General features: G+C 37.0%; 3 protein-coding genes across 4 annotated transcripts in view; 1 reads left to right on the forward strand and 2 right to left on the reverse strand.

The window, feature by feature from the left end:
* Positions 1 to 1,160: 1,160 nt before the first annotated feature.
* LOC306984608 (E3 ubiquitin-protein ligase rififylin) lies at positions 1,161 to 6,284 on the reverse strand. 2 transcript variants are annotated; one of them, XM_079586095.1, is made up of 6 exons: positions 6,099 to 6,284; positions 4,981 to 5,156; positions 4,350 to 4,781; positions 3,472 to 3,682; positions 2,661 to 2,684; positions 1,161 to 2,543 (listed from the first exon to the last, which is right to left on the reverse strand). In XM_079586095.1, the coding sequence occupies exons 3-6, from the start codon at positions 4,728 to 4,730 to the stop codon at positions 2,359 to 2,361; spliced, it is 801 nt and encodes a 266-aa protein (XP_079442221.1). In that variant the 5' UTR covers positions 4,731 to 4,781; positions 4,981 to 5,156; positions 6,099 to 6,284; the 3' UTR covers positions 1,161 to 2,358. The 2 variants fall into 2 exon arrangements, with proteins under 2 accessions (XP_079442221.1, XP_079442222.1); XM_079586096.1 differs by having other exon boundaries at positions 1,333 to 2,543; positions 4,972 to 5,156; positions 6,099 to 6,253.
* Positions 6,285 to 6,696: 412 nt separating this feature from the next.
* On the forward strand, positions 6,697 to 8,840 carry LOC306984607 (uncharacterized protein). The gene is made up of 2 exons (XM_079586094.1): positions 6,697 to 7,111; positions 7,582 to 8,840. The coding sequence occupies exons 1-2, from the start codon at positions 7,018 to 7,020 to the stop codon at positions 8,613 to 8,615; spliced, it is 1,128 nt and encodes a 375-aa protein (XP_079442220.1). The 5' UTR covers positions 6,697 to 7,017; the 3' UTR covers positions 8,616 to 8,840.
* A 1,475-nt stretch (positions 8,841 to 10,315) lies between these two features.
* Positions 10,316 to 25,923, reverse strand: part of jam3b (junctional adhesion molecule 3b) — a 29,139-nt gene continuing 13,531 nt past the window's right edge. Inside the window, exons 2-9 of the mRNA XM_079586649.1 lie at positions 16,517 to 16,585; positions 16,309 to 16,422; positions 14,961 to 15,113; positions 14,385 to 14,587; positions 13,170 to 13,269; positions 12,959 to 13,088; positions 12,690 to 12,744; positions 10,316 to 12,571 (exon numbers count right to left, since the gene is read on the reverse strand). Of these exons, the coding sequence (XP_079442775.1) occupies positions 12,536 to 12,571; positions 12,690 to 12,744; positions 12,959 to 13,088; positions 13,170 to 13,269; positions 14,385 to 14,587; positions 14,961 to 15,113; positions 16,309 to 16,422; positions 16,517 to 16,585 (860 nt within the window). The 3' untranslated portion in view covers positions 10,316 to 12,535. The remainder of the gene's footprint in view (positions 12,572 to 12,689; positions 12,745 to 12,958; positions 13,089 to 13,169; positions 13,270 to 14,384; positions 14,588 to 14,960; positions 15,114 to 16,308; positions 16,423 to 16,516; positions 16,586 to 25,923) is intronic.

The raw sequence follows: 25,923 nt of genomic DNA on the forward strand, positions 1-25,923 counted from the left end.
GTAAATATTTCAGACCGCATCACAGCCTACTGATATTTCAAGGGATATAACTCCACTTGGCACATACATACACACACGGGCACCTTTGCTATTACATAACATAAATTACATGGATTTTAACAAGAGGCGTATACTTAACATGTAAATTACATACTGCCCATTTCTATTTTTTTTGTTTTGTTGTTGTAAAACGAGAGCTGTTGAAGCACACAATGGAAGCTTCAAGTACCGAAGAACTGATCTATGTCTCGAGAGCAGAAGTTAACACTCATTGCTCACAGAATATCTTTCCATGTGTCTGTTCATCATCAGTTTTTTAAAAATATATAGTGGGGAGGTTATGGAAGTGTAAGGCCATGCTGGGTTTGGATTGGCTAGACATTTGCACCGACCAGAAAAACAATGACAGTGGGTTATCAAGATCTTTAAATACTAGTGCTGTCAAATCAATTAATCGCATCTAACATAAAGTTTGTAAATATATAATATATATGTGTGCTTATATATATATTTACACATACATATACTGTATATACTGTGTGTGTGTGTATATATATATATATATATTAGTGCTGTCAAATCGATTAATTGCGATTAATTAAATGAAACAGAAGTTTTTGTTTATTTAATATACAGTATGTGCGTATATATATTATATTTATATACAGTATGTGTGTATGCGAGCATGTATACACACACACATATATATATACAGTATATATATATATATATAGCCTATATACTATATGCATACATAAATGGGTGTGCATATAGACATATATACTGTAAAAAATTATATGATCAATAAGTTCTGACATGTTTTTACATTGATTTAACTCATCAAAATAAGTTAAGCAATTTTTAATTTTTTTTATAAGTCATACAAGATTCAGCGCATTTAAGTCAGTTTAATGTAATTTAAGTTTAAATGACTTAAACATCCATGTTGATTGTACTTAACTTATGGCAGTAACTTTTTTTACAGCATATATACACATATTGTACAAACAAAACTTTTATGTTAGATGCGATTAATCGATTTGACAGCACTAGAAAATACATAAAAACCCAAAGCTATTAGAATATAGAATTTGTACAGGCTGCATATCCTGTCAAAAGTTGTATATTATAAGTGGAAAAAAATATTGCCTTTTTTTTTTAGCTAGATGTCTCATATGTGCTTAAGAGATGGGATAGATGCTTTAGACGGATCTCGGCGTCATCTACATTCAGCTCAGAAAAGCATGGAATCAATGATATGCCTCAGTTTCCTCAGCCAATGGGCAAGAAAGATAAAAAAAAACATTCCTATACAACCACAATTATGATACATTCATAAACTTGCAATTTTAATCATACATCATACGGGTAATCAAAACATTGTTCCTCCATAAATGTGAGTATTCAAGTTTAAAAATTATGGATTTAAAGATTTTTTTTGAACAAATGAACGGTTATAATTGATGTTTTTCGATCTTTATTAGGTTAACACTTTATCATACAACAAAAAATGTAGACAGTAATGAGCACCTTGTGACCAACACTAACTTGTTAGTACTACTAGAAATGGTGGAGAACTAGCCACCATAAAAAAGAAGAATGTACTGAAGCAAATTTTAAGACAGAAAAGGTCTCTTGGCAGTTTGGACGAAATCTGCCCAAGATATGAAGTCAAGGCCAAAGCATGAGACAATGGGATGGTCTGTGATCTAGAAGTGCACAGAACCTGGAAAATAGCACCTATTCACTAGAAACGAGTACCAGTACTGGTACCGTGTGTAAATTTAACAAAGAGCGGAATGACCCATGAAGAAGTCACATTCTAGTGGTGATTTAACTGCAATGGTGAACTATTGTGCAGACTTAAACACTGAAACAACATGAGAATATGTGCTCCGAATTCAATTTAAAGTCAACCATCTTACCCTGTTTTCACATCCCGGGAATTTCCAAGCTGTTTCCACACATTTAAATACGGTGTTGTTTATACAGATAGCAGACACGCTTCTTGCGGCTCTTAAGTGAAGTTATAAGTGTTGTCTTAACCTCTAATGAACATTCATCAACTTTTTCCTTTAAGTTTTGTTTGCTTATTATTTACATAATGTTGTAGGATGGATATAAAGAAAAAAAGACTAATAATTAAAAATATAAAGTGCAGAAGTCAACAAATGTATTAAACACAACTCCACAATATAGCACTGTTGCAATGAAAAAACAAATAAGTGCATTTAATCATGTAAACGTGTAAACAAAACAGCAAAATGGAACATAATCAAAGAAAACAGACAAAATGTTGCTCAATGTGTGAAAAAGCAACAACCTGTAGTGGGCAGTCTGTCTCTTTGCACCCGAATTTCACGATCTGAAGACGTGGACGGCTCGAACCACGTACTGTCGGCAGATGGGACACTCGTTCATACGTTTCCCGCATTTGCTGCACGTGACCATGTGGCCGCACTCCAGCAGCACGCAGTCAATGGGGGAGTCCATGCAGATCTTGCACATGTTCTCCTCCTGGCCGCTGGGCTCAGCCGGATCAGCTGGAAGAACGGTGAGAGATTCAACGGGTAAAAATACTATTATCACACACAAAGTCAGGAATTGTATTTTTGATTTAGCATTTTGGGGCTAACTCCCATGGTATCCATGAAACATACCTGCTTCTGTTTTTGTATTTGACACTGAAAGTAAAAAAAAAAGATGTCAATTTCAGTAAAGTTTGATGAACAACAATAAATAGACTATGATGGTTTAAGTTACACTACCGTTCAAAAGATTGTGGTTGGTAAGATTTTTTTTTAAAGAAGTCTTATTCTCACAAAGACTGCATTTATTTGATCAAAAATACAGTAAAATCAGCAATATAGTGACATATTATTACAATTTAAAATGACTTTAATTTTAAATTCAGCATCATTACTCCAGTCTTCAGTGTCACATGATCCTTCAGAAACCAATCTAATATGCTGACTTGATGCTCAAGATACATTTCTTTTTATTATTATGTTGAAAACAGTTGTGCTGCTTCATATTTTTATGAAAAGTATGATATGTATTTTCAGGATCTTTAAATTAATGGAAAGTTCAAAAGAACCGCATTTATTTGAAATATAAATCTTTTGTAAACATCACTTTTGATCAATTTAATGCATCCTTGCTGAATAAAAGTAATATCTTTAAAAAAAAAAAATTTTACTGACCCCAAACTTCTCTATTATAAACTGATGTTTTTTAGTTGCATGTATTATAAATTGATTCCAATCTTTGTTATCAATGTATTTCTTATTTCATAGATATATTAGAAAAAAGAAAAAGAAAAAAAAGAAAAGAAAAAAGCTAAACAATAACCAATAATATTTTTATAAAACATTTGAATGGATTTTCGAATACCATTAGAAATTAATTAAAAAAAAACTGGCTATTATAACCACTATTATAGTTTCAGGGCGTTCATGCAGAAAAACGTACCCAGGTTATGAAGGTCTTTCTGATCATTAAAGAGGAGGGTGACCTTCTCCATTAGTTCCCATTTCTCACAGCAGCCCTGATAGTTCACAAAGTTGCGTGCCAGAATCTCCTTCAGCTGCCGCACGCTGAGGCCTTCGATGTCCTCCACCCTGCTCAGGTCAGACAGAGAGGCTCTTCTGCTGTGCACCAGCGTCTCCTCGCTGTCTGTGGACTAAGAACACGTTCACGCAGCAACAGAACACAGTTGTTATATTCACACACAGTTCAGTTATTTGTGGGAGTGACAACCACATTCAATCTATGAACTCACACCTATACATTTTCAGGACTCACAAACGTTTTTTGGGGGAAAACAAGTGCTGTGAATGGAACCGGACTGGACAACTAGTTGATTATCACATCATGCAGTGCACTAGACAAACACGTATCTACTGTGTGTTGTGGGTTGTAATTTTGGTAACTTACAGTGACAGAGATATGAGCTTTGTCTGTGTGTTATCTGAAGGTTTTAGATCCAGTCACTGTATTGCTCCCATCAATTTTGTGTTTTTCACATGACTCAAATGCTCCGCTCTCCACCCGATATAAGCTACTGTTGGTTAATGAAGATTTGACGGATGAACTCGCGTCTCGATTGGACTCTTGTCATGTCAAAAGTGATAAGACAGTTTTATATCACTTCCAATCGAGTCCAATCGAGATGCGAGTCCCGTAGCACATTCATAATGCAGAAAGTATTCGAGACGGTACTGTAAGTTGCCGTTTGAAGTAAATGCGGTTGTCAATCCCAAAGATAAAACATGATTGCATCGCGATGAGAGGCTACTAGTACATTGAGAAATACAGTGATGACATAACGGAAATAGTTGTTCACATACCTCTTCCTCATCATCTTCCTCATCTTCCTCACCCTCTTCTCCATCTCCTTCTTCCTCTTCCTCCTCCTCCTCCTCTTCATCATCATCCTCCTCCTCCTCCTCCTCCTCCTCCGTGAGGGGTTCAGATTCTGCGAGTGGACGGGAAGGCAGAGGCGCAGCCGGCTGTGAGCGGGATTGGGCGCTGCCGCTGCCTCTGGGAGTCTGTTGAGCCAGCACCAGCTCCACCAGCTCCTCCTTCTCTCGGCACATCTGTGTGGGGGTTTGGTGCAGGTGGAGATAGTCACGGAGGTCCTTCACCTTCAGCCTCATCAACTCTGCCCGCTCAAAGAAGATGCAGTGGAGCCGCTGACAGGTGTGGCACAGCCGCGGCCGGAGGTCCATCTGCACCGAGCAGCGGCTGCAAAAGTTGTTCTTGCAATCCACGCAGACATGCTAGGAAATGCAAAACACATAATATGTTATATCTAAACAGATTCAAGCATTTTTGCTGATTTCGATCCAAAGATATCTGTGAGAACAATGAATTGAAATCAGCAAAAATGCTCAAATCAAATTAGAATTTTATTTGGGCTTTTTATTTTTGCTTTAACAGCAGAATTTGAGGGATTTGAGTAGACTTAACCTGATTTACCGTTCTTGCGGCGTCAAACTGGCCTCCGCAGGCCTTGCACAAGTGTTCGGGTGGTGCTGGAAGGGGGCTGGGGCCCGAGTTTGTGTAGGCCTGGTGCCATGAGCTGCCGTTTTCTTCCACGGTGGCGGTGATGTCCACACAGAGCAAGCTATAACATAAGGTCTGCGCAACCCATCCTGCACATACAACACAGGTATTATTAGAAAATATAGACATAAATAGGTATACTTATCAGTCAACATTTTTGTATTTGCTATTATTTAATAATTACCAATTTGGCTATATGATGAAGGACTAGGGGAAGTGACCCTATCAAACTCAACCCAACATAGAAACGATCAAACTCAACCCAACATAGAAACTTAAATTTTAGGCTATGTTTTAAAAAACAAAACAAAAAACACTTTAATATTGAATAGCCATCCTAACTAGTAATAGAACTGCAGATTAAACTGGACAAATATACATTACAGTAATGGCATCTAAACATTTTCAGCATCCAAGAACCAAGTAAACATTTCTTCTTCATATTATGGTCATTCTAACCTGTTCTTATATCTTAAGTCTAGTCACTGTGATAAGCTCTTTTACCTGGCTGAGCATTTTAAATAGGGCTATCAACCAGTATTAATTATATAGTATAATATTTTATAAAAAAAAAATATTTTTATTTCTCCATCTAACACTTATATTTCAGCTTTATTTAAATTACCGAAAACAATAGCTTTAATAGCATTGCTATCGACGGGTTTGCTATTTAGAAATTAAAAAAGTGAATGTATTTGTCACATTGGCTTATTAGGGTAATTCACCAAAATCAAGTATGATAAAAAAAAAAGAAAGTAATAAGGACAGTTCACTTTGGCCCTGCTCGTTATACAAGGAATACTTGTGCAACAATACTGCGATTTCTCTATTAAACATTATTGCGATGCAGTAAGACATTTGCAGGTATGCAAGAACGCAAGGAGCTGCCTACCAAGACAACTTTACTGGAATGGGCGCTTATGATGCCCAAATTGCTGTCTAGGTAGGCAGCTCACTAGGTTTTGAGATACAGCCATAGACAGTCTCTTGCAGAATATAATTAAGGTAACGGGATGCATTTGAAATCTTACCCAAAATATCCGTTGCAAAGTCCTATTACAGCCATAATATATGTGTTTATTCGGGAACGCATAAACGATACAATACTATATGAATGAATACGCTCTGTAGAGAAATATCATGAGAAATATAGGTGAAATCGCTCTGCAGTTCTCTCGACTAACGCAAAGAAGCATGACGTCAGAACACGTAATCACGCGAGAAAAGCCGGAGCCTGCCCGAGTGAGGGGTACTCCAGTGTTGCCATGTCCGGTAATTTAGATTTTTTTTAATTAACTTTTTAAGAAAGCTCTTCAAATAACAAACAGCATTATCATTGTTAAAAACACCGCAGTAAATCTAAGCATACATTGAAAAATAAAAATAAAGTAAATAAATGGTATAATAGGTTAACAAATATAACAAATAAAAACAAAATAATTACTTAAATAATCAATTAAACTGAATGACTTTCATTAATATACATTGCAAGTCATTTATAAAGTTGCCACAAAACTTTAATATTTTTCATGAACTACAATCTCAACTGAGCCTTCTATCTGTCAGACCTGGGTGTTGCATTTATTAGCGAGATCTGGCAACACAGTTGTTTTTTTCTCCCGTTTTGTCATCTTACTTCCGGCTGGGATCATGGACCTACGCTAGTTGCTAGCATGGTTGCTATCATAGACAGTATATAAACGGTTGCTATACGTAATTCTATAGCTGAACGGTAAAATATGTCAAGTATTATATGCTCAGTTAGGGGCTGCCATAACAATTGGATAAAGAGGAGAGAACAATTGAACCAACGGTGTTACGAACATAATGTGAAGCGGTCGGAGTGTTGTTGTGGTGCACTTTACGATTTACACCCACCACCTAAAGACGAGGAGCACCTGAGGCAATGGCGGAACGCGCTAAACTTGAAGTACCCGCCCAAGCGCCCTTATGTGTGTTCGTTCCATTTCATGGACAGGAAGCCGACTGACAAATGTTCCGGTAAAGAAGTCACGCCGGGTGCTGAACAGGTTGTCATGTTCAGGTAAGTTAAGCTAACTTACCTAACGGTTAGCAATGTGCTTGTTAGCCTAACCTAACGTTAGATTCGTGAAGTCCGTTCTATGAATAAGTTATATTTAAAATCAGTAAGTTAACGAGCCGTTAACAAAATACAACGAATCTTGCATGATTACCAATGCCCACCTATATGTCTTATTTCTTTTACTTTGTGATATGGACCTAAGAGTGAATGAATAAATATTCACTATAGTACAAGATAGTATGGTACATTACAGTCTTACAATAGGTTACATTATTCCTGTAAGTTACAGAGATAGCCGATGCTAGCTAGCTAACGTTACACCTCTCATTCAGATATTGACCTACGTAGAGTTAGGAGATTGTGTGTATACTGTCTCTTTTTTAATGCATCTCTCTCACACGCTGTTCTGTGCAAGTATGGGTGCCATTTTTACTAATGTAAAAATGTGTATGGTTATATTATTTCCATAGATGCATCAATGAGCGTCAGTGATGCAGTGGACAACTGTGAGGACGATCACATCCACATGCCCCAGACCTGTGATGCAGAAACACAATGGGAGGATCCATCTGTCTCTGACCACATCTACGCTTCAAAATCTCAACTCAACCTGAAGCCACCTACATCTGAAATGGGAACACAATGCGTTGAGCCGGCGCCATTGTATATAACTCTGCTGAGAAACGACCACCTCTGTCAGCTCTACACAGGGTTGACATTGGATGCATTCCATTCAGTTGCCGAGCACCTTACCGATTCATACACCAACAGCTTTCAGCTACACACTTGGGATCAGCTCCTGATGACTCTGGTGAAGCTGCGTCTTAATTTATTGCAGGGTGATCTTGCTGAAAGGTTTGGTGTTTCGCAGTCCACTGTGAGCAAGGTGATTTCGTGTTGGCTTGACATCATGGAGGAGAAGATGAGGTGTTATATACCATGGCTTCCCAGGGAGACAATCCAGGCAACAATGCCTCAGTGTTTCAGAGAACAATTTCCAAACACAACATGTGTGATCGATTGTTCAGAGACACCCCTTCAAAAGCCACGCAACCTTGAGTCGAGAGGCGAGTCCTACAGCCATTACTACGACCAGAACACCATCAAATACCTGGTCTCCATTGCACCGTGTGGACTGATCATGTTCATCTCACCAGCGTATGGAGGAGGGTGCAGTGATAAATTCATAACTGCAAATTCCGGGTTCCTGGAATACCTTCGTCCAGGCGATGAAGTAATGGCAGACAGAGGCTTCACCATCACTGATCTCCTCTATGAAAGGAAGGTGAAATTTGTCCTTCCAGCATTCACCAAGAGAGGCATGCAACTCTCTGAAGAAGACACCACTAACACTAGGCGCATCGCCAATGTACGTGTCCACGTTAAGCGGGTCATATGCCGACTTAAAGACTTCAAAGTCCTGTCTCAAACCGTTCCAATTAACCTCACCCCTAAAATTTATAAAATTCTAAGAATTTGTGCAGCCCTGTGCAACCTTTGTTGAAGCGAAGTGTTGATTTGTAAGTGTTTTCCACGTCTGTTGATACTTTTTGCTTTGGTTTTTCTTTAACTAATCAGTGTAAATAGTGTAAGTAGTTATTTTTATAAACCTTTACAGTGTGACCAGATGTTACCTGTTGTGAACAGTTATTTTTATAAACCTTTACAGTGTGACCAGATGTTACCTGTTGTGAACAGTTATTTTTATAAACCTTTACAGTGTGACCAGATGTTACCTGTCAGTAATTTATTATAAAACCATATAATGTGAGCTCTGTAGATTACCCATAAAACTTAAAGGAATTAAGTATTCTGGCTAGAAGGAATAAGTCATGTCAAGTTTGCAAATTAATACCATCTTGGTTTATTACTTATGAAAATGAAATGGTGAAATATTACCTCTACATGAAGGCCAGTAGAATGTGTCTCTAGCTTCCTGAAAACAAACACTTCTTACAACTCATTTTATTCAACTTATTTAATCATTTATATTTTCTAAAACACACAATCACAAATATATCTCGTTTAACGCAACTGATTTAAAATGCATCCCACCAATTACCTAATATCATATCCTTAACCCTAATTATTCTAATTCCTGCTTATTTACAAAGTTGCATGTATCTTGTGGAAAGCAAAAGGCGGCCTTGAAACTCGTCTGACACATGAGGGAGCATATACTTAGAATAAAGGGCTAAAATAAAATGATTTATTAATAATCTGATGCAGCTATAGATCATATACTGTAGTGTACACTGTCATACAGCAAAACTACTTTTTTCCCTCTGTTTCTCTTTCTGAACCAGAAGAGTGCGCTGTTTACCAAACTTTGAGTAGCACATCTCGTACGGTAGGTCCAGAGATCCAGAGCTCTTTCCTGACCAAACAACTACTAGACTAATCCAGAGAGGTCAGTGGATCAGAGGTGAAGCCCTCAGTCATCATGGCTCTTTAGCAGACCTGCTGGTTCGGACTAGCTCGTTAATCAGGTTATCTCCAAATCCTATCTGAGGCGACTGTTGGGTGTAACAAGTGGATTGTGTCCGACACATACGTAAGACTGGGGAAGAAGAGCGGGCAGTTTTAGCAACAACCTTAAATATTCAAAACTAAAGCAATTTGAGGACTAGCGAAACCATTTATTTGCCATTTTGATCTCTGAATCCAAACTATCATTATCGGCAATATGAATACCAGTAGGCTATTGGTCTCTCAAATTAATTAAAGGGGCACAGCACGCACACAGTATGATTTTTTTTTTCATGTTCCATTGACTGTTATTGCAGTCGCCTACTTATATTGACAAGATGAATTCATGCACCAAGTGAAGATAAGACGAAAAACAGGAATTATGTAGATAATGTGAGACATATTCTGCTGGTCATGTGATCTCAGCTGCATATGGCAGCTCCCATGAGGTGATCCTCATGGGGAAAAAAAGAGGATTTGGGGTTATTAGCCTGCTGATTTCTGGAGCCTTCATCTCATGGGAGTGGGTGAACATGATTTTGTAAAGCATTACGTTTTTATGTGTAAAAATCCCTGAGTGCTTCTTCAAATAATCCTTTTTTGTTTTTCATTTATATTCAACAATGAAGCACAACAGCAACAATAAATCAAATATATATATATATATATATATATATATATGTCAAATCTATTTTAGAAAACGAAGAATTCATTTTAAAATGAAGACAACATACTGAATTTAAGAAGTGAGTTTTATTAATCACAATACTGTTCAAGAATTCACACAGGATTTGTACCGGTCCCAAACCAATGGGACATTACATGAATTCAGTGAATGAAATATGTTTCATTTAAAATTCCAGCTGTCTCCAAATCAACCACAAACTCCACGGAAACTAAAAAAAAACAAAAAAACATCTGAACTCAGCCTCCAAAAAATCTTTCTCAAGAGTTACAAACAAAATAATAAAAAAAGAAAGATCTGAGAGCAGAATAATACTGGAATTGTAGAAAATGCTCTTTTGGCAGTCAGTATTTGGTACAGCTCGCCCTGCTTTTTTTCCCAAACCCACAAAATACCTTATTTTCTGTTCCCCTCACAGTACTCCATATGTAGGGATACAGGACTGAATTGGGCTGTGACTCGAAATGTACCTCGCTTTCTAACTTTCTATATAAAATCAATTATATATCATGTGTGTCTAGAGAAACTATAAAACTCTGATTCCATCTGCTGAAATAACACTAGTGCTCTGTCCTCCTGAAACATTATTTCAATCTACATTTAGGCACTAATACATAATAGAATAGCTACGTCAAAAAGAAAAAGAATTCCCCAAAATCAATTCACAACAACAGGTCTATTTACAAAAAAATGTATAATATCAGATATGTGTGACCAAAAGAGTGGGTGAGCGCAGAACATTATCATTCCTCTCAAACACCTGATCTTTTTGAAATATTGACCTGATTTAAGAGTGATGAATTAGAAGTGAATTAGAAAAATTGTTCTGCATATTCCAATTAACTGCTACAGCATTTAGTGATTGAAAACTGCATTATTGTCACTGTCTACACATGAAGGCACTTAAGAGGAATGATTTATGATTCTTTTCAGAAGTTAGCTGAAGATTTCTGAGCAGGTGGCAGGATAAAAAATAAAAAAAAATGAACAAAAGCATTCAGTTTCAGCTGATTGTACTCTTTAACATAATTTAGATCAAAATTATGTGTGAATAGTCCAAATATATCCATAATCATTGCTACGGAAGAAAAGTTTAAGTTTACATGGTTCCAGGCTTTTTGTTTGAATAATGTATTTAAATAAGGCAGATCCCCTCTCTACCATGACCAATTTGTTTTGTTTTTTTCATGGAAAGAGTGTCATATTTGCCTCATTCAACGTTTAGTTAAACCAAAAACGTCTTATGCACAGTGTAGCTCACAGTGGATCTATATACAACCAGTTAGTCAACATACAAACCCTGTTATGTTAAAAAGTAACATTGAGAGCATTTCTCACTCAAATAAGAAAAAGAAAAATCATAGAGAGAGAGAGAGAAGAAGAAAGAATAATAAAAAAATAATAAAACCTAGACAGTATATTCACTATATACAAAATAAACAGCTAGCATAGAAGGACACTTAAAATCAAGAATACGCAGCACTGGTCTTTCAAAATATTCTCCAGCTTTTTTGCTGGTGTTTTTCCAAAGATACTCACTGTCTAAGACTATCTACAAACATGAACATGGAACGTCCTTTCACTATTAACATGAAACCCCAGCAGTATAGCAAGTACATAAGACCTTTGATTGAAGCCGGTGTCGCTGGATATGCCGTTGAAAGGATTTGAAACAAAACGAAACATCCACAACGTCAAGTGGCCTGGTACATTATTTGCATGTCCAATGACTAAAACCAAGGATGTGAAGTGGGTGGGAATGGTTTCTCTCACCCCTAAATAAGTAAAAAAAAAAAAAAAAAAAACTAGCTTCTATGTTAGTATTTTACAAATATTTAAAAAAGTAAAACAATTTTTTCTATAGGCATTTTAAAATATATTCCATCAAAAATAGTCTGACAAATTTAGCTAGTACAAAACAAATGTTTTTTTTTAAAAAATGACAGAAGATTTCAAGGAAAACGTTTTCTTGCTGTATATCGGGTTCTGCCAAAATTTTACAACAGGCAAAATTTTAGTCAGCTGTAAAAATGGGCTGTTAAAGTTGAATTAAAGAAACAAGAAACATCTAGTGTCTTTAAACAGTGATCAGACATGATTATTTGTCACCTTTGGCAAATACAAATTGTGTCGTTGCAGACGTGCCAAAAAGCAAGGCACGTGCCATGGCAGCTCCGACATCTGTGTCCACATTTGGGGATTTGTGTCTGCGAGGTATAATAGTGCCAATAACTTTAAATGTAATTCTTCCGTCACCCGTCTTCCTCCACTCAGATGACAAATGAGGATTTGTGTCGGAAATCCCCCTGAAAGAGAGAAGATTGAGTGGAGGAGGTTTAACTGATTCCTTGAATTTCCACAGAATTTCTTAAGCTCTTGGAAGCCTTGATAAAAAAAAAAAGAAATCTCTTTATTTCCACCTACCTCATCTTCTGTTCTGACATAGTCCACTCCATCTCCTTTTGCTGGAGGTTTGTAACTAAGAAAAAAAATACATTAAGCAGTCAGTCACCACTATATCATATTAGTAGTACTTATTGAAACAACATGTATTTCATATATATGAACAAGCTAGGAACATTCAGGAGCTTCTTTGGTGACGAAATGGGTAAAAGCTATGAAACGGTGAGTCAAAACTGCTCTGGGACCGAGTGTGACTCAGACGGAAGTCGCTGTCAAAGTCGTGCGCTTACTTGTTTCCCGTCTGCTTCTGGCTGGTGAAGTAGCCTCGTTTATAGGCACAGAAGATGCCCACTGTTATACACAGAAGGACCGTCACCACAACCACTACGCCCAGGATGATTCCAGCAATGTTGATATCATCTAGAAAAAAAAAGGCAAAGTGTGAGATCATGGATTTGAGGAGTGTCCGGTCACATGTGAAAAGGCAAAATAAATACGTACAAACTTCCATCAACTGCGGTCCACATTCAGAGAACCCAGCCTCATTCCTGGCTCTGCAGTAGTACGCCCCCGCATCATCCTTCCTGACCGCACTGAATTTCTGAAGACCATAAATTACAGTCATTTAAGTTGACAAATCATTTTGCATAATGACCTACAGTGCTGTTCAAAAGTTTAAGGTCAGCAAGGTATATTTTTTTAAAGAAATGTCTTCTTTTGTTCTGCAAGAACACATTGAATTGATCAAAAGTGAACTTTCTATTCATCAAAGAATCCTATAAAAAAAAAAAAGCAGCACAACTGTTTTCAACATTGTTAATTGTTGAAACTAATGATTTCTGAAGGATCATGTGACACTGAAGACTGGAGTAATGATGCTAAAATCCAGCTTTGCCATCACAGGAATTACATTTAAAATATATTCAAATAGTTGCAGTATTTGAAATTGAAATAACATTTCACAATAGTACTGTTTTATAGTATCTTTGATCAAATAAATGCAGGCTTGGTGAGCATAAGAGACCTCTTGAAAAAATGAATAAATCTTACCGACCCTAAACTTTTGAGTGGTATATAGTGTGTGTATTTCTAAGCAGCAGTGTTAACCGGTCAACAAAATATATATATATATTTTTTACTGTGCATTATAGCAATAATTACACGTTTTTATTTAAAACGCACTGTTGAAAAAAAAAACTGCGTCACAGGACATTAACAATACACTAACAATGTTTTTAAGGAAGAAAAGAAAATACATGTTTAATATACTAAATGGTTTGTATATTTGATTTAATTTTTTTAACTCTTGCATTAATTAAAATGTTATTCTCGTCACCTAAAATTAGGTGCCAAAAACGGATTAAACTGAATAAATATGACTAAAAAAATCAGTGTGCAACTTGGAAGCATCTTTCTGATTGTGGTGCGATGTTATAAAAGAGGTGTCAAACGAGGTTCTGGCAGATCTTAAAGGACCAAGTTGGGCCTTCAGACGTTGCCTCCTAAGGGGGAAGAGGCTGTGCTGCAGTGCAGGTCAAGCTTTAAAAAAGTGGTGTGAAGGTTGTCGAGGGCACCGAACACAAATGGCGGAGAATGGCACTCTGGAATGTGCAAATGAGGGCAGCAGATTCCCCTCATGGCTGAGCCCATCGCACATCAACTGGCTCCCCAAAAATATCCCTACGCCTACCCCATTGCCTTTTTTTCCGAACTCACCAGAGTGCCCATCTCTCCGTTCAGGGTGTAAGTGGAGTTTAAGAACTTTGGGCTGGTCTTGGGGTCTTCTGGGATTTCCTCCTTGTTACGGAACCACTGGTACTGGGACTTGGGGTAGCCCTCATCCTCCACACAATGCAGTTCTGCTGGTTTGCCCACCGGGACGGACTTGGGTACAGAGCATCTGGGCACGACGGGCTTCACTGCATGGCACACGAGAGAATCATCTTAACGTAATTGCACAGACAATAGCATCCTCACACACATGCACCATAGTGACTCTGACTGCAAGCATCCTGGCTAACTGAACATGCTGCTCTTTCCCCTTTTAGATCCCAGATTAAACTCAGATGCAGTTTCAGAGGTTTCCTCATATAGCCCTGGACACGCCCTGTAGGGTTTGAGCAAGCATCCTCAAATGTGCGCCAAGGGTGGGTGCCTTGGCTCGCCGCTCCGTCTCATGTTACATCGTAGCAGTTGGGAAGTACTAACAACAGATTCAAAATTCCTCTAAAAAAATACTCATTTCAGCACACGGCACAGTACTGTGGGGCTTATTTGAGTGGAGCCGCTCACCTCTTACAACGAGTGATATCAAAATCTCATCGAAGGATTTTTGGTCACTGGGGGCGGTGACTTCACAGCGGTAATCAGCAGTGTCAGATCTTGTTGCGTTGAGAATGACTAAGGTCGCAGGTTCTCGAATTTTCGCTCTCTTTTCCAGGTCACCTGGAGAAAATGAAAACGAGAGAAGGTAAACCGTTGGTTGAAATATGTGGACTGAAAGCTGTTCCCCTACATGCAATGTGATGTCAATTATACTCCACGCCCAAATGCTGACTAAATACTGATGGGATGTGAGGAAATGCCTTTCAATTCATTGACATTGGTTGACGTATTAGGTTTCAATTTGATAACATTTACAGTAACATTTGGCACAATATATAACTTGAACTAACAATGAACAATACCTTTACAGCATTTGGTAATCTAGCTTAATGTTAATTTATAATAATAGTAATATAACATCAATAATATATAATAATAGAACTACTCTATTATTCATTGTTAATTGGTGTTTGTTTAGAATACTTTTCCAGATGTTAATTCATATCATTAGAAGTGTTAAAATGTATTAAGTTATGTAGAAATTAACCTATATTAATAAATGCTGTATTGTTCATTGTTTGTTTAAGTAAGCTGTTATTGTTAACTGTTCAAATGTAATTTGATTATAAAATGATTTTCCAAAGTGTTACCATATTTTTTTACAACATTAATCTGGGTGAATGTTTATGTATAAATATATAATTACTTGTTCATTCATATTTATTTCTAGTACTTTAATTTATATTCCATTTAAATATGATATTAAATGTAATGGCACACACCATTAAGATTTTTTTTGAAAGAAAGTAAAGCATTTATTCTGCAAGCACAGATCAAATTGATCATTGACATTAAAGACATTTATCATCTTAAATAAGATTTCTATTTTGTAGTTCAAAAATCCTGAAAAAAAATGCATCACATTTTCCACAAATATATTAAGCACCACAACTGTTTTCAACATTGATGATAATAATAATAAATGTTTCTTGCCCAGCAAATCATCATATTAGAATGATTTCTGAAGGATCATGTGACTAAAGACTGGAGTAATGATGCTAAAAATGAATATTCCCCAATCACAGGAATAAATTAAATTTTTTAATAAATTAAAATAGAAAACAATTATTTTAAATTGTAATATTTCATTAGAGACTTCTTTCAAACAGAAAAAAACGGTGGTGTATGTAGAATTAACAAATGATATGTTTGCTGTTATTTCATGTTAACTATTGTATTAGCTAACCTTATTGTACAATATTATGCATCAATGTGTTGTATGGCACAGTGTTTAGAAGAGTGTTGTATGGTTTACCTGCGATTTCCTTTTCAAAATATACATAACTGGGCTCTCCATTCTTAATCTTCTTCCATTCTATTCTGGGATTAGAAGTGGTGATCGACTCTATCATGCAGGACAGCTCTATTGCTGCATGGGAAGACAAAACGAGAGAGCTTGTGAGCAGATCAAATGCAGAGTTTAATGTCAGAATCCTGCTGGAGAGTAAATTACTCAGCCTTACATTCAAACTCATTGACCCACGGTTTTCCATTCGTCGTCCTGAGCATGACTGCCAAGGTGCTGATGTAGCCTGCAACGAGAAGATGGAGACAAACATCAGATTTATGTTGAATTAACAACTTGAACATCGCCCACTGACATTTCAGGGGTGTCGTTGCGGCGACATAAACCACATGCGATATTGGTACCGCTCAACTCTTTTACAGATTCATGAAACTCAATTAACAGTCGTCCCCCTCCATCCTGACAGCACACATTCTTCGCATCCCTGTGAGCTGTGAAAGGATATGTTACCAGCCATTTTTAGTTTCACTCTCACAACAAACATCACTGATGTAAAAGCGTCCCACCACAGATAATAATGGAGGCTGACTGGCAGTCTCCGTTCTGTGTTATGAATAACAGCTGACTGCTTTAAAGTGAAGGCCAAAGGGGCTCACTAAGTTCACGTAGTCACTAATAAACATGTGAAATCAAAAAGGTCAACTTTGAAGTCCGTACTATTTTTAGAAGTTTGTGTCTCTTCGTTTTTGTCCAACATCAAGAAAATTTATTTAAATGAATCTAGGAATGCCGTTCATTCGGTATGTTCAGAGGAAGAAAAACACTTGCTCTAATTGCATAGAACACGACCTATAAACCTCGAAACTTTCTCGACCACTTTAAAAGGTTACAGGTTAACTCCCTATGAAAAGCTGGTCGGTTAAAAGCATTGGGTTCACCATGGATAAGCAATTGAACACCATCCATAAACAAGCACTGTATGTCTGTGGTAATTTTGTGTCATAATCTTCCATACAAATATTTTAAAAACATTGTGTATTTTTTTTTCCTGAAAGAGCGTATATTCAGGGCACTGAAATTTTAATGGCCATCAATTGCTAGGGATAATTTTTATGAATCTTTGATGATTTTATTTTGGGTCAAGGCTCTTGAGAATTCATCCATCTAACACGGAACAAGGCTAGTAAAACAACAGACGTGGCTGCAAATCTGAGAGAGAAATCTAAGAAGGACAGTACAACAAAAATTGTTACTGTAAAAAATATTGGTGGTGTTTCTAAAAAAAATAATAAAAAAAAATAACGTATTAACAGCCTCTTTTTGTTCCCGAATACCATTAGGCCTATTCATTTATACAACTCAACTGTTGTGAATATGCATTTTTGTTAACTCTTTGTCATGTTAGCATCCAGGGAGTAAATAGAATTATGTAATTTTTAAACAAATCTAAAATCTCTGGAACGATTCTCGGTTTATTTAGAATTGGACTCAGTTGTCAACTGAGGTGATGGCTTTGGATGATTTACAAGTGAGCAAGTTGAATCTTTTTGACTGAATCATTCAAAAGAATCAGTTCATAAGAGTCATTTGATCACAAATCGGGACCTCGCTACTCACATTGTGCAGAAAACCCTCATGCACACCCAAGTAGGATCCAGTGTTATTTTAGTATTACTTATTATAAAAGTATTATTCATATTTAAATTTTTATTTTTTTTGTATGTATTGTATGTACAATTGTAGTATGTAGGCTACTTTTGACTTTTTTATTTATTTTCTTTAAAAATGTTTCTATGTAGCTCCAATTTATTTTATATCAGATTCAGTTTTATATTTATTTATATTATATAATTTTATTTTATATTTTAAGGAATATTTTATATTTGATTACTGAACATTTTTATTAGTTTCAGTTAACAATAACAACACTGCAGGATCTGGTGAAACAGCACAAGTACGCACACAAAGCTTCCCTGCTTAGATTTCTGAATAATGTCACACATTTTTAGTCGGATTTGTGACCATTCTCACAGCACAGCCTTCCATACACCAAAGAGCTGAAGTACGGCTATTTACCTGTGCATAGGGCTACATCAGTATGAGGTGGATGTCAACAAACTTTAAAATATTACAAAACTGTCTTTTACAATTTAATTTCATAGTCAGATCAATTAAGCATGATTAAATTAGTGTAAATAATACTTTTTAATGCAGAAATTTTAGGAAGATCAATGCAATGACATGGGAAAGGATGCAGGATGTGCCAAAAAAAACCCACACATAGCTCACACACAAACACATCCACAGGTTTACATCCTCTTTAACAATCACATTCAGCCAGATGGAGGACACAAAGGCCATTGTCCACTCTGTGACTAGACGTCCAGGAAGCGATGATGGCGTCTCTCGTCTACTTTTCCCTGCCACATCCTGTCCTCTCGTGTCATCAAATAGGAGGCTGGTGCTCAGCAGCACTACTAAAAGCATAGCTTGTGTCAGTAATGTTTGCCTCCGTACACCTCACCCGATGATGTAGGGTCTGTCCTGTCGGGTGAAGTGTCTGTGGTTTGATGCCATTTGAGGGATAATTGAGCCCTCAAACAAGGCAGGTGCTCTATGACCTACATATCCTGACCTCTCTCTTCCTGTTAGGAGAGCACAGCTGGATGAGATGTGACAATCCTAGCCGAGCTTTAATCTCCCACTTCTTCCTTTAGAGGCATAACTGTTGGTTCTCTTCGGTAATCTTAGTGTAATGCCTGGGTAAAATCCTGAGCATTACAGAACTGAATAATATAATAGAAAAACAAAAAGAGAGAGAGAGAGCTTTAGAGACTTAGCCAAATTTCCATAAAGCATCTGTGTGCTGTAATACTCAATCAACAGAATGTGTGGCAATTTTTGGGGCTGATTTACAGTGAGGCACAAAGCAAGTGAATGGGGCACCAAGTAAACGCCAAAATAGTCATTGTTTCAATAGGATAGCCACAAGACAAACAATATGCAGCACGTTATTATTTTAACTATTCTTTTCTGTTTGAAGTTATATTCATATTCAACGTTGTGACCATGCCCATGTAACTCCTTAAACCCTAAAAAGACTGCAAAATTATGATTTAATTTCGTTTTACAGCACAAGTTTTAACAGAAAAAATTAAGATACACTAGGTTTAGGGTCAGGAAGAGTTTTTAAATAGTTCGGAAAGAAGCTCACCAACACTGCATTTATTTGATTAAAAATACAGTAAATATTATTACCATTTAAACAACTATTTTCTATTTTAATATATTTTAAAATGTATGCAATTTATTCCTGTGATGCTGAATTATTCCAGTCTTCAGATTCCAGTCTTTGTCACATGATCCTTCAGAAATCATTATCAATATGATTGTTTGATGAACAAAGTTCAAAAGATCAGTATTTGTTTGAAATGGATTTTTTTTTGTAACATTATAAATGTCTTTACTGTCAATTTTGATCAATTTAATACATTCTTGCTGAATAAAAGTATTACTTTACTTCAAGAAAAAAATATCTTACTGACCCCAAACATTCGAATGATAGTGTGAGTACTTCTATAAAATTATAAGCTTAACATTACTAATTTAAAAGCCCCATTCACTTCTAAGTGTCTCACCTTAAACTCGATATTTGCTTCTTTTTTTTTTTTACGAGGAACAAGTCCCAATTTATCGTTTGAGGTAATCAGCATTACGCCGTCTACTGAGCTTAACTTGTATGTAAAACTGCACGAATGGACCACCTTGCAATTGAACTCCGAAAAGTGCACGACGGTGGGGTCGCCCTATTCGAGGAGGCCATTTTCTAATCCTGTCTTCAACACCTAACTCAGCATGACGGCTTATGGAGAAACATTACACCACAGAGAAATGAGTTATACCGTCAGAATCATGGGGCTGTTTGGACAGCCTCCACAGTGCAACGTTTAAAACCCCACCACACCCTACATCGTGATCTGCGACCAGTGTGCAGAAGAGCCCAAACACATTCTGCTCCGGCGCAGCCTGTCAGAGAGCATTCAACGCATTCGGTTCACTCAGCAATGCATGAAGTGGATAATATTCCTTGTTATTTTTAAACTGCAGCATTGATTCATTTCGCTAGGGGGGAGGAGGCTGGGAGGTTGTTCACTGGCTGAGAAAGAGATGCCCACAGAGCCATTCATTACACATCCCGGGTCTACTTCACTGGGATTGGATTGGATGTGTCCCATAGCTCCCTATAAGCTGATCGTATCCAACTGGAATAGATTCTGAAGCTCAGAGTGATTTCACATCATAGACGGTCACACTCGGGCTCTGCCCCCGCAGCTTTAAAACGATCTGCATGTTTGTAGCCCTGAACAATTCATGATGTGCAAGAGGTCAGAAATCCTCCTCACATGGAGAAGTGTACAGCAATATTCCCAGTGTGACTTCGCTGGGGAGTGTATTTCGTACACTACACCCTTGAAGCCTGTACGCACACTTGTGTTGATTCAAGAGGGCAAAAGTGTTTCTCAACCATTGAGAAATAACAAAGGAGACCACGTGTTTTAAATTCACATTTTGTCTCATGGGCATTTTGGCATCTGCTTTTGTTTGATGCCGATGGGAGGAATACAAGCTCTCTTGTGAAATCTAGTGGGCTATCTACCGCCTACATAGACAGCTGCCTTCTAAGGGAGCATCCTAACCTCAGAGTGAGTCATGTGGAGCGCTTTAATTAGGCAATAACTCGATTTTTAAAACCGTTATTATTATAATTAGCAATTATATTCATCATTAACATTTCTCTCGCTTCGTCTGCAATTTTTGATTTTGTTTTTCACTAAGCCTGTTGCAGTGCATTATGGGGTGGCATTTTTTTAATAAAAGGAAACAAATGATGCTCAAATCATGGTATCAAAGTAGAATAATTAAGTTAGTAATCAAGCAAATTAATTCATTCATCACAAAAACATGCCAAAACTGCCACATCAGGGGAACTGAAATAATAATAATAATATCCAGCTAAAATGACACATTTTGGACATTTTATTTTTAATTTCATCCAGATTTTTTTTATTTAATTATTATTTTTACATATCTAAGCTTTAAAAAGGTGAATTTACTGTAGCTCACAATTTGTCCTCAATACACAGCTCATAAACACAGTTATGGATCAGTTATTTATTATCTCAAATAAATAATAAAAACAAAATAAAAGTTTGTTATAAACAAATATGCAAGTCACTAGCAAAGAAACACCAGCCGCTTCCCTCCAACCAAAAATATTAATGTATAGTAATGGATGTATTCCAATATACTCTAATGTCCATAGAAAAAATCCCATGGGAAAATCCCATGTAAAAATGCATTTCTGTTGAGTTTAAGGCTTCTTGTGAAGCCAGTCGCCTCTGTACTTGGCATGGCATTGTTAAACCCCCCTCTACAAATAATCTCCGCGTAGGACATCCCACCTGCTACAGGGAAAGTAGCTTATAGCTGACCTCTCAGAACTCATGAAAACAACGGCATCAACAAAAGTGTAGAGGTTTAAGCTTTGAGTCAGTAATGGTGGTGTTTTTACAGCTGTGGACGGCTCTAACTCTCTTGATGCTGCCCAAATGGATGATCTCAACGGTCTACAGTTTTATCTTCTTTAAGCATATTTACACATTTAGGTCTGCCATAGGTTTATTTGCATGAGTGTTACAAGTCAGATAGGTTCAACAAAGACTCTTTTGCATAAGCACAGAAGATTACGAAGAGAAAATGCTCGTTTTTAGAGGTCTAAAGTCGAATATTCATTCGCTTACAGTCTAAAAAGTCCCAAGTGGCTAGAGAAATGAAAAAAATGACCTTTTGTTCTGCCCTCAGACTCATCTGTTTCATCCAATCTCTATTGAAGACATCTAATAATGAAAGCTGAGAGCAAGGTACCTCAGGGAGCTAGACACATGTCATTATATTGGCTGTATATTTATTTTGTTCATTTACATGTAACCCTCATGTTGGATATATCTATATCCTCTGATTCTTATTCAGTTGAGGAAAATTATTCTGTTATGTAACATATTCCCAAAGTCCCATTACTCTAAATGTTGCGAACTGCTCGACGCGTAGATTTCTATCATGGAAGAAATGAGTTTCTTTCTTGTTCCACCAAGACTAAAAATAGTAGCATTCAGCAAAGATAAGGCAATCTCCACAACGAAAATACCTCTTATATTCCTTCAGCTGCCGAGCAAATGTCACTAGGCGTCACTTCAAAGTGCAACAAGCAGGCATTCCTCCTGAAGTGCACCTCTAACTAAAACACAACACTGACTTGCTGTGCTCGACAGTAGGAGGAACGTTCATTGTTTTTGTGAAGACGTGCTTTTTAAAATCTACAGCTATAGGACGCATTCCTGTGTTCAAAAACAAGCAGACAAGCAAAGGGATGTGTGTTATACTTTATACTATATTAGACTTATATATAATAATAATTAAATTACACAAATATATAAAAAAATATCCAAATTAAAGAATTGAAAGATTATTTTTAGAAATAGATAATTATCATTTTAGAAATCAAAGATGGAGAGTATCCGGTAGCAATTTATTTATTCAGATTAAGTAAATCCAGGTAAACTAGACTAGGTTGCACGGGATCACATGCAACAGGGTTCATTTGCATTATTCCAAATTCGGTGCTCTCTGCCAGAGGCTCTGCTCTTTGCATTTGTAATTTTTGCATTCACATGTGGATGCTATAGGCTCTCTTAGAGGTATTTGAGGGCTAGACCGCAGCCGAGCTCTGCTCTGATCTAGCCAGGTCAAAGACTAAGCTTGAGTTGAGCCAGTGAGAGAGGGGCAGCGGTGTCACAGAATGCCTGAGTACATGTCACTTTGCGTCAGCATTAGTTACTGCAGGAGGCCCCTTTTCCTTTTGTCCTCCAGCCGACTGGAGTTCACGGGACCGGTGGCCTCAGCGAGTGTGCGTATCTCCCATTCCACATCTCTGTCCTGTATCCCTTTACGCCCCTTCTGCATAGAGACAGGTTTCAAATGAGGTGAGATTTTCACAGTCAGCTGTGATTTAGTGATGGAATAGCTGATTGTGGCTTTATTTGATTGCATTTGGAAATACTATATTTTGGCACCAAAAAGCAGTACAGGGAAATTAATTGTACAGATATATCATATTAGGAGTACTTTTTCAGCCCACATTTCAGTCACATGAAATAACTGGGCTTGATTAGATCTCCTTCTTTCTTTTTTCCCCAATAAAAATAGACCTCTTGTTTAGTGTCACACATCACATGGTTGAAGTCCACATGAACGCCAATCGAAACCTTTGTTTTGTGACACAGTTTCAGCCAGTGGGAGTGAATGAATACTAAATTAATCGGGACAGGGCCTGATGGCTACCGCGGCAGAACAAAAGCATTCCAGATAGCAACAGTACAAAGGCGGATTACTTTTTAGTAGCCTACCCCAATTTTTAGGAAATTAATAAAAGTATTTGATAAAATAACAAAAATATAAATTTGAATGCTTTATCTAATGTTAAAGTGTTTTACACGCAAAAAATATTTATAAAAGAAAATAAACTATATTAAAAAAAAAAAATATATATATATATATATATATATATATATATGTAAAATATTTTAAAATAAAATCAATACATATTTTATTCATTAATAAATATTAATAATGATAAAAAAATTGAAAATAAAAAAAGTTATGGACTGGCCTATGGTTCAAGATGCTGGGATAGGCTCCAGTATCCCTGCAACCCCACATAGGACAAGCGGTTGGAGAATGGATGGATGAAAATGGAAAAAAAAGATTTAAAAAAAAAACATATTTTATGTACATGCTCTCTGAGACCCTGAGTAATGTAACATATTTTTTAATTACATTTTTAAAATATATATAATTTGGCTTTGATTTTGGCTTATTTGTTTATTTAATTTTGTTTATAAAAAGTTTACATATGAAAAGCCTTGAAAAATCAACCTGATATTTAGAACATGAGGGTTAAAATCAACGCTATCTCACGAGTCACGACTAACTCGTACAAATTCGTATACGAGTGAGTAAAATGTGACTGATTTGTACGAATTTTTACGAATTGTTGTGAGATCGGGTTGTTTAAAATATAGGCTCAACTTATTATCACTTATTTATGCCTGATAATAAAAATATATAAATAAATAATTTAAAAAAATATATAGGCTCAACTGACCAACATCATTTAACCTCTCCCAATGCAGGTTAGTGATTCTTCAGAGGGCAGTTGTGCGTAGCAAGACCATGAGTTATTTTCCACAGGGGTGAGAACAGGTTACTGTTGGAGAAGCCTTTGCTATTTATAGCAGCTGTCAACAGCAGGCAGAGACTGTGCGACATACTAATTGGTTGCATTTGCAGGTAAGTCAGAGCTGTGCATCTCCTCCTGTCCCGTTTGTGGGCAGCTGGGAGCACTGACCACCCCCCGATAAGATCTACTGGAGGCTTATTTTTGAGATGCCATTTCAACAACTGCTTTCCACCGAAACTGATAATCAGAGATCTGCAATTCATTTGCATACATGCACATAATATTTAGGCTATGCTTATCTCTTCCGTCAGCGATAAGAGGCCCTAATTTAGCTCACCAAATTGTTTTCGGCTGATCGGAGGATCACGTATTCGCCATGAGGCGGCTCCAACCCAAAATCTGTAAATCGTGTCGCACTCAGTTCCAGAATTAGCCGCTCACTGCTTTCAGCACAGATGGCGTCATCGCCGCTCACTGCAAATGCCTCGCATACTAGCACAAGCACACTGACCTCTTCCATAATCCTAATTAATTTCTGCCAGAGCCTTCTTCAAGAGCAGTGGCAGTACAAGCCTACGCTTTGAAACATAAAGAGAAACCTTCTCTTCTCGTGACATTAAACAACATGCGATGGTGACGTTTCTGGATTTCTGATGACGTCTTTACGATGATGGATTAGAACATGAAATACACACAAGCGTCATTGCAGCGGTGCTCCAGTCCTCGTGGACATTAACTCGTATATTCTTTCTGCTGCTCGAGCCTTAAAAGGTCCCAGTGCTGCGAACAGCATCCATTGTGGAGCGCGTGAATTGTGTAGCAAAGCAATGAGGTACTGACAGCTGAATAATACCACCCCACTGTCGCTGGAGACTTGTTGATTTAACAGGGATATGCTCATAATCCTTTTCACTTCCTGTTCAAAAGAAATGCCCCAGGTTGCAACAGGGCAGGTGAAAACAGCACCCTGGGGGTGACTCTTTTTGAGAGGGAATATTGTTGAGTTTTACAACTTCTCTGTGGAATCACACATTAATAAACATTTGGTGGGAAAAAAGTTTTTTTTCTCTGTGCATTTAAAAAGGATTTATTTTAGGAATGTGACGTGCTTATGTCATTTTAACACACAATAATCTAACACAAAAGTAAAAAAAAAAAAAGTAGTATCATACTAAACATAAACTATATCTAATACAATCTAATCTAAATTTATAAAACAAAATAAAAGCAACACAATGGAGTTGTCAGTCTGTATTGGAGAGAACCAAGCTCTCACTGAACAGTGACTAAACCATCAGCAGGAAGCCTATAAACTGCATAATAGATCC

The sequence above is a fragment of the Phoxinus phoxinus genome, assembly GCF_949152265.1.
Source record: "Phoxinus phoxinus genome assembly, chromosome: 17".
Lineage (NCBI taxonomy): Eukaryota > Metazoa > Chordata > Actinopteri > Cypriniformes > Leuciscidae > Phoxinus > Phoxinus phoxinus.

Bases quoted from the DNA above. Each gene is read 5' to 3' on its own strand.
- LOC306984608 (XM_079586095.1), bottom strand. From the start codon at position 4,730: ATGGACCTCCGGCCGCGGCTGTGCCACACCTGTCAGCGGCTCCACTGC. The intron at 3,683-4,349 runs GTATGTGAACAA...ACGTGTTCTTAG, and splicing joins AGGAAGATGATGAGGAAGAG to TCCACAGACAGCGAGGAGAC. The intron at 2,685-3,471 runs GTACGTTTTTCT...TTTTACTTTCAG, and splicing joins GAAAGACCTTCATAACCTGG to TGTCAAATACAAAAACAGAA.
- LOC306984607 (XM_079586094.1), top strand. From the start codon at position 7,018: ATGTGTGTTCGTTCCATTTCATGGACAGGAAGCCGACTGACAAATGTT. The intron at 7,112-7,581 runs GTAAGTTAAGCT...TTATTTCCATAG, and splicing joins GAACAGGTTGTCATGTTCAG to ATGCATCAATGAGCGTCAGT.